This window comes from Mytilus californianus, unplaced genomic scaffold (assembly GCF_021869535.1).
Source record: "Mytilus californianus isolate M0D057914Y unplaced genomic scaffold, xbMytCali1.0.p SCAF_9, whole genome shotgun sequence".
NCBI lineage: Eukaryota > Metazoa > Mollusca > Bivalvia > Mytilida > Mytilidae > Mytilus > Mytilus californianus.
In genome coordinates, this window is record NW_026262745.1 from 68,597,405 (window position 1) to 68,614,471 (window position 17,067).

The window sequence follows — 17,067 nt, forward strand, 5'->3', positions numbered from 1 at the left end:
TTGAAAAGGTCCTTCATGGCAATAACCTAAGGATGCCATTGTTCACACTCCTTCTCTTCAGTTGCTTTTTATTATAAATTATTTTTCAAAGTCCTCATTGAGATTTGTTTTTAATTGTTCAATAGATTCGAGTTTCCAGATAAAATGCTGTTTTTTTTCATACTGTTAAAATTGATATGAACGTGTTTATGCTTAAAAGTATGATTTTATATATGAATCATGACGTGTAGCCTTATGATAAATTTTTGAATATAATGATAGTTGAAATTGATAGTTGAAATTATAGAAAAAGACAAGTTCTATATGTATAATACATATCCCATTACCATAACAGGTACATTTGGATCAGCTTGGTACAGTTCAAATTCATACTGGAGTCGTTTATTAGCAAGATGTATTCCTCTGATATCTGAATTATACTGACTGCCTTCGTCTTGAGGCAGTAGCGTGTCGCTCCGACTTGAATAGGTATTTTGTTTCATCCATTTGAAGAAAGGAAATCGATGATGTTTTCCTTTATCGATTTCGATCCAGCGAACGAACCATTTAGATGTACAGGCTCCGTCTCTATCATGTCTATGTAATGTTAGAGTTGAAATGTCGAATGGTAGTACAACATCAGACACTGTATCGAAATTGCGAAGACCATTTGAATCTGACTGGTTTAGTTGAAGTGGTTCGAAATTAGCCTTGGCACCATTTCCATAAGCACTTATATAGACATCGGTAGTTCCTACTTGCTGACCTTCTCAAAGCTACCCAGTGACATTGTTATTGAATGCTTCTTGGATCCAATATTCGTTTTATATTTGGTATACCATACTAACCATTTAACTTTACGTGAAAGATACTGATACATTGTCTTGCCTGGAATTTCACTGAAATATAACAGTTCTTAAATTTGCCGTACAGATTGCACCAAACAGTGTTTTTGTAACTTACGGATAAACTGAGCTGAAATAAAACAAATTAGTAAGGCCAATTATAATAAGCAACATGACGGAATTTGAATTTATGACTTTAAGTCTTATCTAATTAACACTATAATTACATTTTTCAGTGAAATGGCCGTTTCAACTAGAACTGACTGAACAAGAATTTATCTCTTTATAAAGTTCAGTAAATCAGTTTGATTTCAGACATTATAATTGAGCAAACGTCTCAAGCTATGCATGCATCGACCGCCATGCGAATCGACACAGAGGCAAAATGGCACAATATCAGGAACAGAATTATGCGACTTCGCTGGTATCTAAAGATCTAAGACTAGAAAACATGTCGCTAGTGAGTTAAGACACAAACTTATGGTATATGTCAACCACTCGTGATAATGACCGTTAAACTTTTATACTGTTGATTTCAGTCGTTCTGCCTCATATTTATGTGGATGCAGTGTTTTTTGTTAGTGGGAACATTTTAGGGCGCAACGTTTCAATCGAGATATGTAAACCAAATACGATGGGACTACGGGTTTGTTACTGCTCAGAAATGTGATTTTGACGATTGAAAAGTCGTCATTCTGTGTCATTATCGAAAATAAGATCAAGATATGAAGCAGGCCTTTTAGTTTCAGTAGTATCCTGAATCTCAAGTGTACTGCCATTTATGAAACACAAGTACTCATTTGAATGTGGGTTATTGCGTGACAAAATCATCATCAATGAAGGAAATGGTAAATATGCTAGTAGATATCCTTTCTGGAACTCTCAATTATCTCCTTTAAAACATTAAAACAGGTACGTTTCGGCAATAAAGTTTATTGAGATATATGGTATCCCATGTGGACCAATTGCTCACTTTTAATAATAGACTTGCTGCTATATTATTATAATCCACAGTTTATGGACAAATTCAGGAATTGATAAATGTAATAGCATTTACTGTTGCCTTGATGATATTTGTGCTTTAGATAATAACAAAATGGCAAATTATATCGCAGTAACTGACAAAAATGAAATTACTTTAAATACATCTAATAATAACAGGAACAGATGGTCCTTTTATAGATTTGAATATTTTAATTTCACATAGGAAAATCAAAACAAAAATTTACGACAAAAGAGACAATTTTCTTATCCTGTTGTAAATTATTTCCTTTTTTTCGGTGATTTTCCTTTTGCCCCTTCTTACGGTCTGTATATTTCTCAACTCGTTTGCCATTCTTGTGTCTGTGATGAGGTTAAGATTTTTCTATGTATAACTGCCATTTTTTTAAGTAAACGATTTCGTTACCATAAATAACCTTTAAATTTGACTACATATTTTCATAGATAGAGAATATAGATTCTTAATGTTTGTTTGTACAAGTGAATTATTATAAAAAACTGGATATCACATCCTAATTGTTACAATAATGCTTTTCATAAAGCCCATAAGTTAAGATATTATTCATGTTAACTCAGAGACCCTTTGCATAAACTTATTCTTATAGATATTAATTTAACACCGTAGTGAGCTCTTTGAAAATTGTTTTTGTCGGTATTAATATTGATTTTGTTTTTGATAACTTTAAACATAACACTTATGGTCCTACATTACACAAGGTCATGCATTTCTCAACTTGTTAATGATGTTTTCACACTAAATCCGTTTGATGTGAACTGATTGATATTTTAGTCTGGGAGAACATGATTCATTTATTAGTTGATATTGGCTTTGATGACATTTTCAATAACTGCGAGTACACTTATAATAACGGTATTTTGTGTCTGTTGTCTGTATGCTAGATGATTATGTGCTTAATGACAATCTGATGAGTCAACCCATTAACCATTTCCAACTGTTTTTACAGGGTGTTAGTATGCTGTGCTGTTGAACCACAGAAAAGCAGGAGGATTGAGCGATCACAAACATGCTTAACCCTGTCTCATTCTATATGTGTTTGTCTCAAGTAAGGAGCATGTAATTCATTGGTTGTCGTTAGTTGCTGTCTGTTCTATTTATTTTTCGTTTATTGTGTTGTCTTTAATCAGGTCATTGTTTTCTTTGTTTGATTTTTTTCATAGATTCTACTGTCGGGGCCTTTTACAGCTGACTTTATAGTATGAGATTGCTCATTATTGACGGCCGTATTCTGACCTACACCTGCATAGGCTTTCATTTTCGTTATTTTGCTTTGTATGAGACAACCTTGAACCCTTGCAGTATTTGCAGACAACCTTCGTGGCAACTAGTAATTTTTCTATTTTTAAGATAACATGATAGAGGTTATTCCTAAAATCTACTTTCGTCTTGGCAGAAAGATATAAAGCAATCTATTATTTAATGAAATCGACCTATATAAAGCTACTGTAGTTATGGTAACGCAAAATTTAAACTTGAACAGAATCAACGTTCTCGGAATCCAAGTCAATCATCTTTGACCTATTTATTTGATGATTACGGAATTCTGTATAAAGATATAATTGTTCTTATCTAATTATGTATATTTTGTCATTCCGTTGTACATACAAAATTATAAGCCTTGAATCTTTAACGAGTTTATACATATTTGATTTCATAGATGCTACAGAAAACAAGATCTGAAATTTGACCTGACAAAGTATTATTTCAACCAATTACTAGATCAATTGATCAACGCTAATTATGTTCGGTTAAGTAAATTATATCCTCTCGGCTTTTTTTAACTTTTGGTTCGTGCGTCTTTCATAAGGTGTAATACCACCATTGATTGTCACCAATTAGTCTTTGTTAAATTTGCACTTTTCAAAAAATTGTGCAGAATTTATCTTTGTTTCAAATAAAGAAATACTTGGCATGAGTAAAGTTTTATCCTGTCAAGTACTATAGACAAAATTTCACATAACATTTCATTGCATATAAGAAAACAACCATCACTGGAAGTTAACCAATCAAATTTTCACCCTATTTCATCCTGTGTACAAGCTTAAGTAACCATGTAACCACAAGTTTCCAAATTATTCTATAGAAACACCAAATAAAAAATAAGAGTGCTTTGAAACACCCAAGATATATGTTTATGACTCAGAAATTTGTTACTGCAATTAAATGTAGGATTAATTTCCTACAACTGTCAAATTCAAGGGAATATTTTTTTCGACCCTTTTTCGTATGCAACCGGATGTGACGTACTATGGTTTGGTGGTATTACACCTAAAGAAGACTTTTTTGTTGAATAAACTGAATGTGATATTTTTCCTTTGAAATACTGGTTATTTCAAGCATTACTGTCAAGTTTTGTCATAATCAGTTCAACAGAGAAAATCTAGTATAATGTAAGACGACATCTACAGCGATTCGAGAAATATCTCATATGCCTATAAAGAGTTAAATATGATACCAAATATGACTCTTGGATGATAAATACCACTAATGGACATCTTTGTCTTCATTATAAAGTCCCTTTATGTCCATTTATACCTCTCATTTCCTCAAAATTTCAACTTTTTATGCCAATAAATACAAATTTTGGGGTAACTTTCACTCATTTATGAAAGAAATGTGATAGTAAATGATTAATTGAAGTATTCAAGCTAAATAAATTATCCATATAAAAGTTTACCGACTACATGGAGGCTTCAGTAAGTCTTTACGTAAAACTAAAATTTACGCCGCGTTCCAGAGAGGGACATAAAAAGCTTCCCTTTTAGTGAATAATTTGTTTTTACTGCTTCAAAAATAATTTCATTTACTACTAACTATATATTTATTAAAGTATTACTTACGAAAAAGTTTACTATTATAGCAAAATATAAGACATAAGGAGAAAAAAAGTAAGACAAAACTCCCCAAAACACTGAGTATGGCTTGCTCTGTCTACTAATAATAATGGTAGAGTCCTATTTCAAGGCAATTTTCTCATAAAATGTGTTTCTGACACTCAGTCCACTAAGAATACTTCATTTTGTGATATTTCACTTAAATAACGTGAAATTTTAACAAATGAGAGTACATACAAGGTCAAAGGTGCATGTGCAGCTTCCCATAATAGGTGTAATACCACCATTGATTGTCACCTATTGGTCTTTGTCAAATTTGCACTTTTCAAAAAATTGTGCAGAATTTATCTTTTTTTCAAATAAAGAAATACTTGGCATGAGTAAAGTTTTATCCTGTCCAGTACTATAGACAAAATTTCACATAACATTTCAATTCAAATAAGAAAAAAAAAACCATCACTGGAAGTTAACCAATCAAATTTTCTCCCCTTTTCTTCCTGTGTACAAGCTTTAGCAACCATGTAACCACAAATTTCCAAAATATTCTATAGAAATACCAAATAAAAAATAAGGGTGCTTTAAAACACCCAAGATATATGTTTATGACCCAGAAATTTGTTACTGCAATGAAATGTAGGATTAATTCCCTACAACTCTCAAATTCAAGGGAATATTCTTTTTCGACCCTTTTTCATATGCAACCGGATGTGACGTACTATGATTTGGTGGTATTACACTATAAGTCTTTTGTAGACGAAACGAGCGTCTAGCGTACAACATTTTAATCCTGGTATTTATGAAGAGTTCCAAAGTATTCAAATCACATAAGTCCTTTCAGCATAAAATTAGATGTTATGCAACCAAAAATGCTTTATTGTATGATATTTTTTGCAGCACATACTGCTTATTCGAATTCAAACACGACTTAATGCTTTTAAATACAAAAAGTACTCCAAGTATGACCATATAAAACTTTATGATAAGCTTATTCAATTCAGGTTGTATGCGTATTCTATTGAGTAATATGTACATGTAATACTGAGTCAATTTTGTCTAACTCAATGAGTACAAAGTAAATAAACTAGTTCCAATTTAAGAGCTATAAAGTCAATGAGACAGCTGTCCTGCACCACAATAAGCCAAACAGTCATAATATATTGTATAACGTTGGTTAATTCAAAGTGATATCATTATTAAAACCAATTGCAACCATTAATTAGTAAATGAAAAAAACCGTCTTATTGTTTATGTTTTTGATTTTATTCAAATAGACTAATATGTTGATTTTGTTAATTCAGAAACACTAAATGGTCATAAAAAATATATGTCTGCAACGTTTATTAAAAATTATGTACTTAAACGATTTTTTTTCTTGAGGAAATGTTTACGCTTACGATTTGATCAACAATCTGCACCAAAGTATATATATAGTAGCATTTTTTAACTGCAAATAACGAAATAATTAGGTAATATTAAATGCGTAGAATATTATTGTTTATGTTCGATTCCATTTTTGTAATGCATAAATTTGTTCTCTACAAAACGTTTATTTAGAACACAAGATTAGTATGTACAACATACTCGACAAGTCGTCAAACAAAAGTTTTTTATCCGCTCGATTTATGATTCAAATAAACTTTTCTACTAGTATTGTAGTTTACAACAGATTAACTAGGTTACATAACATATCAATAATAATTTAATTCACTTTTTAGAAGAGGGAAGATTTTTTTATACTATGTTCTTGAGCATTGTACTGACTACCTTGGGAACATTTTAAAAGATTATTCAAAGTTATATATAAGAAAGTTGATACTAAATACAGCAAATTGAATTAATTTGTGTTTTAAAAAAACTATTGACAAGAATAAATCTAGTCGCTTTATAGCCTGTCTAATTGTATTAAAAAAGTAGTTTAAAGTCCCTCTAACTACTATAAGTTCAACATGTGATATAATTTGTGTTTTCAAAAAACAATTGACAATTATGAATCTAGTCGCTTAAATCCCCTGCCTTACATTTATAATAAATAGATTTTTTGAAATACATTTTTTTAATTAATTGCATGATTTTAGTGAGGAAAAGTGGCTTACCCTATGCAGTTAATATATCCTTTCTAAACTGAATTATTTGAGCGTACCATATTTATATCGTTCCCTAAGACTCATTTACGCCTTAACACGGTTCACTTACTAATGTACTTTTCGAATCAAAATTCCACGAAGTGTTTAAAGAATATAAGACGGTATTTAAATACTTAAATAAATTAATGCAAAACTGGTCAAACAGTGAATGATATAAAAATGATATTGGTTATAATCAATGATTAAGCAACCAACGATAAAATAAAACAAAAAAGACGCTTAATAAATGGTTTTCAATTAACCTCAAATATATTACAGTCAATGAAAGATAAGGCGTAACAAATAATTTCTGGTATGGAAATTAATGTGCCAAGTGACGCTTTAACGTTTGATTTCCAAATAATGAAAATGTTAAACCTAATGCTCGAATGAAACTTTTGTTGAACACAATGGCCAGTTAAATAAAACAATGTTTCGGACTTTCTCTGAGCATAGGACTCATGTAAAAACCAATAATACGTGCATACTTGTCAACAGACAAAATAATGTCAACCCTTTTCTTCAACAATACTTTCTAAAGGATAGGTATCTAAACAGTTTTTGTTCTTACATTAAGTTGACAATAAGCAAGCTGTTAAAAGAGGACATTTCATTTTGACCCAGTTTTCAAAATAAACATTTTCAAGCAACTCTTGAAACAAAAATTTCGAACTGTGTACAAACCAAAACAATATGTTACAATTTATGAAATTATGGTCTCTTGGAAAGGCAGGTTTTCTTTTAAACCACGTGTTCCAAATAAACCCGACAAGGAGTTTTAGATATGTATATGATTTCTATATTGATACCGGTATAGATTTTGGTCCTTATTTAAATGGAGAAGATGATGAAAAATCCCAAGATATTATCACAATGTAGTTGTAGGGTTACTTAGAAACAACTGTTTACTTAACAGAGATTAGGTTGTTTATTCTAATGATAAATATTCCGACTCTGTATGATAAGTTAACTACCGAGGATACTGCAATAGTCGGAACAGTAACACTAAATAAGCGAGCTATCTCATTAGTGTATACACGTAAATTGAAAAAAGGTGAAATGAAATCACGACAGAAAGGAAACCTCCCTGCAATTATATAAACGGATGATATAAAAATAACAATATGTGGTATAATTGCCAACGAGACAACTCTCCATAAGAGACCAAATGACAAAGAAATTAACAACTATAGGTCACCGTACGGCCTTCAACAATGAGCAAAACCCATACAGCAAAGTCAGCTATAAAAAGCCCCGAAATAACACATGTAAAACAATTAAAACCGAAAAACTAATGGCCTAATTTATGAACAAAATAATGAACGAAAAACAAATATGATACACAGAAACAAACGACAACCACTGAATCACAGGCTGCTGACTTGGGTCAGACACAAACAGAATGTGGCGGGGTTAAACATGTTAGCGGTCGCCCAACCCTCTTCCCCACCTGGGATTGTGGTGTTACGGTACAAAATAAGAACAACTTTAAAAATCAGTTGAAAAAGGCTTGACTCATTAGATGGATATAAACAGAAATACATATAACGAGAACACAGAGTGGACTTTGTTCAGAATGATGTAAGTATACTCAGTACTAAGCACACTGCACAGTTTTCTGTGTTACTAAATAACGGCGATAGAAAAACTGGCAACTAAGTTACTTAATCATAAGCAATTTACACTACAATCGTAACATTTGGAGCAGTAGATCTTTTCTATCAATAAGTATATTTCCATAATAATGTTATCAATGGTGAATACAATTTTATTTCCTTTATTCAATTTCGAAATCACAAATGATTACATTCTTTATAAGGAGGTTTTCCTTCTACTTATATTAGTCACATGTTCAGTTCAGTTTCGGTGTGAACCTATTCTTTAGCTTTTTGCTTCTAGTATTCTATATCAAACATGACAATTTTTTAAATGAACGACATTCAAAAGAAGGTGGAAAAATTAAGCACCCTACACGAAAGTGTGCCGTCTGAAATACAAATTCTGGGAAACGCATTATCTGTGGTGTCACCTCCAAACGTAAGGCGACAAGTAACTGTTGGTCTGTCTGCGAAAAATCTCTGTTTATGAGAGGGTGTTTTCAACGTTACCACACACTTTTCAACTACAAACTAAATAAAAGCCAGAACACTGATTCCGATTACGATTCAGATTGACATTTTTACCTGTTATGTTAAAAGTAATTTGACTTTTGTACCATTAACGTACCTGTGTATTTATGGTATGTATAACCTGACAATTAAGAAATGAAAGCTACATGTTATAAATTTCATTTGTCCGAAGCACTTTTCTGGATTTACCTTCACCAGGAACGCTCAAAGTCGAATATTTGAAAGACAAGAATTGGTAAGAACCGAAACAGTTAAAAAAAGATATATTACAAACAAGGACCTAACAATAGCCATATCCATCTAAGGTCAACTTTGCCTAAGAGAGTTGAAACCGTAGTTTCTAACAATTTCAAAATTTATTGATGGACAATTTTAGAAAGGTTTGTTATAAATCATGTCAGTATCGAACAGTTTTTGATGATTTTTTACTTTTAAATAGTTTTGTAACTTGTTAGTCCTGTTTTGACGAGTTTTTGTTTTAACAACACCTGCTTTTTATCTGTCAAGGTAACCCTTACCTAATATGATTGAACCAAGCCTGATTTCATATAGACTGACTTGGTTTTTCGAGCACGCCATTGGCATTGGAACATCATCTATATAATATTATCTGCGTGTGATTATACCGATTTAAAAGGTATGTCTGTACAGGTTAAAACATACAAGGAAATTGTTTTTACAAAAATGTTTAAATTATTTTCTTTGTTTTTTGCATTTCATTTATTGACCAAACATGTTTTGTTTGTATTTTCTCTGTGAACTAATTTCAAATTCAAAGTACGACACATCTTTTCTCAAACGATAAAAACTAAAATATTTTGATAGAAATTAAGTCGTTATATGATGGAAGATCGCATTCTATTACAACATGATTGACTTAAATCCTGTTTGCTTGTACAGGTATTTTAAAGTACACGGATATACATTAATTGATCCGATTGGCAATCCCAAAACGACACACAATTTATACCATACAATTTTAATGTTTGATTACAAAAACATTTCATCTTTTATTAAAAGAAGAAAAAAAAATCGCAAACGCATTATTGACTACATGTATGACATGAATCTGTGTTTATCAGCTGGATGACAGAATTAAAAAATAAAAAAAAAAAAAAACACACTGTGTGAAATTTTCCCGTTTTACTTTGTCAAGACGGATGAAATTAACCAATTTAAACATAATTGAAAAGATTGATTTTTATTGAAATACACAACTTCTCCTGCTTCTATAAATATTTATTTTCAATTTCAGGCATAAATATTTTAAATGCTCCTATCAATATTAAAACAAGCTGATGTGGTATGATTTCCACTGAGACAATTTTCCAAATGAGACCAAATGATATGGATGTAAGCAACAATAGGTCACAATACATCCTTCAAAAATGGTCAAAACCCATACCGTAAAGTAAGCTATAAAAGTTCCCGATATCAAAAACGTAAACGAATTCGAATGAAAACGGCCTGATTTATGTGCCAAATAATAAACGAAAAGTATGACAAACGGTATCCAACGACAGTAGTTTAACAGCACAACATTAGAACAAAATCCCCGTACGGTTGCTTATAATTGCTTACATTCACTTTATGTGATCTTTGGTGGATAGTTGTCTCATTGGCAATTCTATCACATCTCCTTATTTTTATATAATGTGTTTATCAGTTGAGAAGATCATGACTTATGAGATCGTCAGGAAGCATATAAAAATTAGGGGAAAAAAGAAAAAAAAGTACCGAACTGAGAGTACTCGAAGTTAATGACACAAAGTATCGATCTGAAAGTACTAGCAGTTATTTAAATCAAGTTCTTACAATAACAGCTTATAAATAAATCATGATTGCAAACACTAAAATATTAATACACATCCATCTGATTTAACAAACGCAATCATAAGCAGTCTGAGAAAATATGGCCGTGTGCAATGCCAAGTTGTTATGGACATTAGGATTGCAGCAAAATAGGTTAAAATTTAGGCAGCATGAGGGTGGTAGATAATTATAATGAATCTAGGCAAAATCATGACAAATCTAATTTGAGAAGAAAATATGGGAAAAGGTAAATAAGAATGCTTGGAAAGGCGTTAGTAAAATATTCTTTATATGTTTAATCAATTTATGCAGGATGTTTATAAATTGAATAAGATGTTTAATCTGATCAAATTTTCTCATTGCAATATTCCTACCACTCATGTCAGAATGCAATTTGCATAAAATTATGTATATTCCGCAATGTATATTAACTGTGTGTGCGGACCACCTCATATGGACAAAAAATGCATCAATCAGAATAACAAATTAAACAGTTTCACAGATTAGTGCCTGGTTGATAACTAAGTTATCAATGACGGTTGATGACTGATGATGAATAAAAAAACTAGCTGTCAAACCTACCAGGTTAAACTTTTGCCATGTATTGATTCCATTATTCAATATTACTATATATCAAAGTATAACATTGAAACATAAAGTATTAAATGAAAATGTATTCAAATCTTGTTTATTAACTCTTTAACGCCAATATGTTCGGTCGTAGCTAAAATCCCGTCTTCGATTGCTACAATTTATGTCAAATTATTGACTTTAAATGCAAGGGGTGTCTCATAATGCTTGTCATCACGGTTTAATAATTACCAAGAACTATCCATGTTAACAAAGTAAATACGATCTGTAAACTAAACATTACTCATTTCTCGGAATCAAGTTAATTAAATTATCTTCATAGTATAAAAGTCTTGGATAAGCAACATATTAAATTGTAACCTCTACATCTGTGTGCCATTCTCTTTCTGTTTCAACTTAATTAGTTAATGTACGATCGGTCTAAACGGTATATTTACATTAGATCTGGGAAAAAATAGAAAATGCCTGGCTTTTTGGAATTAAATATAAATGCTGTTAATGAATATGAAGGGTTGCAGATATTACAGAATACATTAGAATTGACAATTGTTTGTATACTAGAAGGAAGACAAAAATCCTTACAAGGAAATCGGTTATAATAGAGAAAATAATATTTGGAGATTTAAGTTCCGAGAAAATCATATCATTATAGTTCAATTATCTTCTGATACATTAACAACGAATGGAATAGCAACATTTTTGGTGTTGGTCATTTACGCTTTTCAATTCATAAGCGTAATACACTAATACGGTTAGAATGGTGAACAATGCCATAAAAATGTATTTCCAAGATTATGACGATACGCTATTTGTATTGTAGTGTCCAAACAATAAAATACACACATTACTTTTGATGTTGTTAATGAGTCGATATAATGTTGTCTCATTTTGTTTCCTACTCATATATTTTGTAAAAATGAATCTTATTAGCATTATTATATCTTATCTGAAATTGAATTTTGGTGCAAATGAACTTGAATATAAAAAGATATATATGGGATACACGTCAATAATACAACAAACGTTTTTTGGAAATCGCATACGATTTTCAACAATTGGCAATTGTTAATACAATCATTGATGGCTTTCGCTGACTTTAAACGGCCTGGAGGTGTGCGGAAACTTTTTTGTTAATTGAAATGTTTTTCTCTCAACTCTTTTGACAACACGAGGGATACAAAAAAAAAACATGAGTCGAAAAAAACCCAGACAATACCATCATTTGTTGACCAGGGCTAAAAAGAAAATTTATTTTGGATATTGTTTTTTAAGTATCTTCAAATTTTCTATAATTATAACCAGGTTGTTGTCACTGCTTGTTGCCGTCATGTTCCTGGGAATTTTTGGTTTGAACACCTTTAAAGGGAAATAAATAATCGAATTACGTATAAAATGCATATAAACAACAAAACAAAATATCAATACCAACTCAAATCATAACAGTGATGCTTTTTGCTCAGAGTTGAAAACCGTACGGCGACCTTTAGTTGTAAAGATCCATTGCCTTTGATATACAGTTGTATCATTTGCAATCATACTACATCTTATCATTTCATCGTTTTTCTTCTCCGGAGGTAACCGAATACGACTTTTCACCTATATTTTACTTGCCTCGATCAATATGATGGATGCCGAAAGTGGAAAGAAACTGTACCTTCTGGAGCACATTAGTTTCGTACGTGTATAAGACTAATACAGATTTCAATATCGACACGAAATCGAATCGATAACGATGATGTATTTATACACTCATGACATAACCAGGCATTGATATCGCTGCGACATCAATGACAAAACCATATGTCGATTCGAAATTGAATAGACATTGATGAATGAAGTTTAGACCGAATGTATAAATTCTGGTTAAACTGTAATCAATGTTTTAAATAATATATACAAGGTCATCATGTGGTCACTTCCCAAAATTTGAATAAGGTATTACAAACTGTGCATTTTAGATAAGGGACTATGCTAGACACAAATCTTGTACTAGTAACCTTTTAAACACGAATTTTAGTATGTATAGCGTAGATATAGTTTCGTAGGTGGTTACTTGGTAGACAGTGCAAACATGCCATTACATGGTAACATAATCCTTATATCTTTGATGAGTTTTGATGAGTTTTTACAACCACTGTGTCGATGCCACTGCTGAAAGACGTTCATTTACTGGGGATAATACCAGCCCAGGAGTCAGCAGTTTTTTTTGACATGAAAAATAATTAATATGTTTATTTTCTGCAAATTTACTGTTTACAATATGTTGAATTATACGAAAAATTAAGGTTTATCTACCTTAATCATAGATTGTCTTAGCTGTTTTTGGCAAAACTTTTTCGAAGTACCAGTATTTCAGTTTTTTTAAATACTCGTCATCTTCGTACTTGCTTTTGCTTTCAAACCCTTGATTTTAGCGCCAGTGATGAGTCCTGTGTATACGAAACCCGCCCTGGGGTTTCAAATCATAAGCATGATATTACCGATGAGTTTTAACATACAAAGAGAGTAAAAATACAAATAAATTACAAACACAACTATGTATTACTTTCCAGTTATGAACATTTATGGTCATACGTCCTGTCGATACTTATATTTGGATTTTGACAAAAGGTTATGCTTTTCACAAGTTATATATGACGTCTTTAGATTAATCGGATCCGTTGAATATGTACTGATTCATATTTAAGTCTTGGAAAGGTAAATGTATTGGTTACTATTGGGTTTGAACTAAAATAAAATAACTGTGAATAGTCTTAGATCGGTATTTTTGTGTTCCATTGTACTTCGTGCATATTCTACAAGTAGCTTGTCTTGTGTACGGATTGATAATTTAGTCTTAGATGCATGATTTTTTTTATTAGTAGTTGTTAGTGGCTTTGAACTAGCTGTCAGTAGCTGCAAGTACTCTCAGATCTGTACTTAGTGTCTTTTTGTTGTTTGGATGTACAAGTACCCGGCCACGTCCACATGTATTTGTAGTATTTGTATTTTTATCCATCTGATGAGTTAAGCTTTCAACTGATTTTTATAGTTCGTTCTTATGTTGTACTGTTACACTACTGTCCCAGGTTAGGGGGAGAGTTGGTATCCCGCTAACATGTTTAACCCCGCCACATTCTGTATATATGTGCCTGTCCCAAGTCAGGAGCCTGTAATTCAGTGGTTGTCGTTTGTTATGTGTTACTGTCGTTCTTTTTTTGTGCATAAATTAGGCCGTTAGTTTTCTCGTTTGAATTATTTTACATTGTCTTTTCGGGGCCTTTTATAGCTGACTGTGCGGTATGGGCTTTGCTCATTGTTGAAGGCCGTACGGTGACCTATAGTTGTTAATGTTTGTGTCATTTGGTCTCTTGTGGAGAGTTGTCTCATTGGCAATCATACCACATCTTTTTTATATTCAAGGAGGGATAAATCCTACAATCTGATTCTAACAAAAAATTCTCTAAAACTGACATTATCAAGACGCTTTATTTCTTGATTGACAACATATTTGGTACGTTTGGAGGATGTGTTTCAACAAACAATCGACATTCCCATGAGAATCAACTGTGCCCCTCTTCTTGCCGAATTGTTCCTTTATTCATATGAGGCTGACTTTATACAGAAACGTCTTAGGAAGAAAGAAAAGACGTTAGCAGTATCCTTTAACTTTACTTTCCGCTACATAGATGATGGTCTCTCACGAAATAGGTCAAAATTTGGTGACTATGTTGAACGCATCCATCCCATCGAACTTGAGATAAAGGATACAACAGATACAGTTAAGTCTGTCTCATATCTTGACTCACATCTAGAAATTGACAATGAGCGTCTGTTGAAAACAAAACTTTATGACAAAAGAGATGATTTCAGCTTCGCATTTGTGAACTTTCCATTTTTATGTAGCAACATCCCAGAAGCGTCTGCATACGGAGTATATATCTCCCAGTTGATACAATACTCCAGGGCTTGTATTTCCTATCATGGTTTCCTTGATAGAGGGTTGTTGTTCACAAGGAAGATATTAAACCAAGAGTTCCAAGTGGTGAAGTTGAAATAATCCCTTCGTAAATTTTACGGACGCCATCACGACAGGTGCCACATGTGGAGCAGGATTTGCTTACCCTTCCGGAGCACCTGAGATCACCTCCAGTTTTTGTTTGGTTCGTGTTGTTCAGTCTTTACTTCTCTATATTGTGTTTTTTTGTACTATTGTTTGTCTGTTGGTATTTTTCTTTTTAGCCATGGCGTTGTCAGTTTATTTTCAACGTATGAGTTTGAATTCCCTTTGGTATCTTTTGCATCTTTTTTCTAAGAGTCACGCTCTTTCTAACTGTTTTACAGTTAGTATTTATATTGTGCAGCTATGCCAGTCCTAGATTAGTATGAATGTTGAGCGCTCACAAACATGTATTATCCAGCGATATACATTAGGTGTCTGTCCCAAGTCATGAGCCTGCGATTCAGTGGTTGTCGTTGGTTGTGGTCTACCATTTTTGTTTTAGTGTATTGTTTGAGTATAAATCAGAACGTTGGATTGTCTCACATTTGCTATGTCTGGGCCGTTTATGGTTTACTCAACAGTATAAAGTATAGAAATAAGAAGATATGGTATGATTGCCAATGAGACAACTCTCCAAAAGAGAACAAATGACATAGAAATTATCAACAGTATAAGGTGTTTATTACTGAAGGCCGAACTGTGACCTACAGTTGTTTACATTTACCATAGGTTTTAAACAAATACCCTAAAAGGTACACATTCTCCAAGCAGGTTTTTCCATGTGTTTTAGTTATAAAATGAACCAGGGGATTGAAATGAAAAACAATATTCTAAATATCTTTCAAACATTTGCTAATTACATCTTACATTAACTGAATAAGGAGTAACAATCCGAAAATAAGTTTTCTTTGTTAACGATTTCTCCAATTATTGATTAATGTTGATGATAACTCGTGTATTTGTCATTAATTTTTTTTGGAAAATTGCACTGTTTTGGTAAGTTTTCTAGTTATTTGATAATATTTATGTGTTATTTCTCATTTACCTGATATGTTCCGCAAATTATGACTTAAGAAACAAAAATAACGGTGTGGTAATAATTTTGGTTCGATATTGGTTGCACACTAATTGAGTAATTAACGTATTACTGTCAATTATAACTACATATGTATGTTATTACTGTACATTAAAAAAAATACCTTAGGAATGTATCTAGCCTCAATAATTGGCATTGATATTATTCTGGACAGTCGGTTGATAACAGTTTTTTTTTAATTTGAAAAACTAAAGTCAGATGTTTGATTTTATCATTTGAAAGTACCGACTCGGGATGTCTGTAAAGGCAGTCAAGGCAGCTGGACAGTCTCATCATCATCATCATCATCATTTGTAAGCGTATTACTTGTAAAAGATATCGTGAATATAACATGTATAAGTTATCGTTTACTGATTTCAATCAATATCAATGAAAGTGCAAAAATTCGGACCACTTATGAAGGCAACACAGAAATGTTTGAAAGAGAGTCGTAGTGGAGATACCTTCACGACGAATAAGGTTCAAATCTTGCCAAATAATGTAAACGGTATGTTTCTACTGTTTTTGACGATAACGATACATGTAGTAAATAACGCGTTGGCAATTTGTTTTTTTTAAATATCAGCTTATTAATAAATAAAATAATATTATATCTCGTTATAAATGATGTGTCATGTGTTTGATTAAAATTCGGATCCAATTAATATGCGTGTAT

The 17,067-nt window shown here is 32.0% G+C and overlaps 1 protein-coding gene across 2 annotated transcripts in view; it reads right to left on the reverse strand.

The window, feature by feature from the left end:
- LOC127715167 (allene oxide synthase-lipoxygenase protein-like) overlaps positions 1-6,847 on the reverse strand; it is a 28,846-nt gene extending 21,999 nt beyond the window's left edge. The window contains exons 1-2 of one of the 2 annotated variants that reach the window (XM_052221204.1): positions 6,773-6,847; positions 327-878 (exon numbers count right to left, since the gene is read on the reverse strand). In XM_052221204.1, the coding sequence (XP_052077164.1) occupies positions 327-482 (156 nt within the window). In that variant the 5' untranslated portion in view covers positions 483-878; positions 6,773-6,847. Of the gene's footprint in view, positions 1-326; positions 955-6,772 lie in introns of both variants that reach the window. The other variant, XM_052221205.1, reaches the window with a different exon arrangement.
- Positions 6,848-17,067: the final 10,220 nt, after the last annotated feature.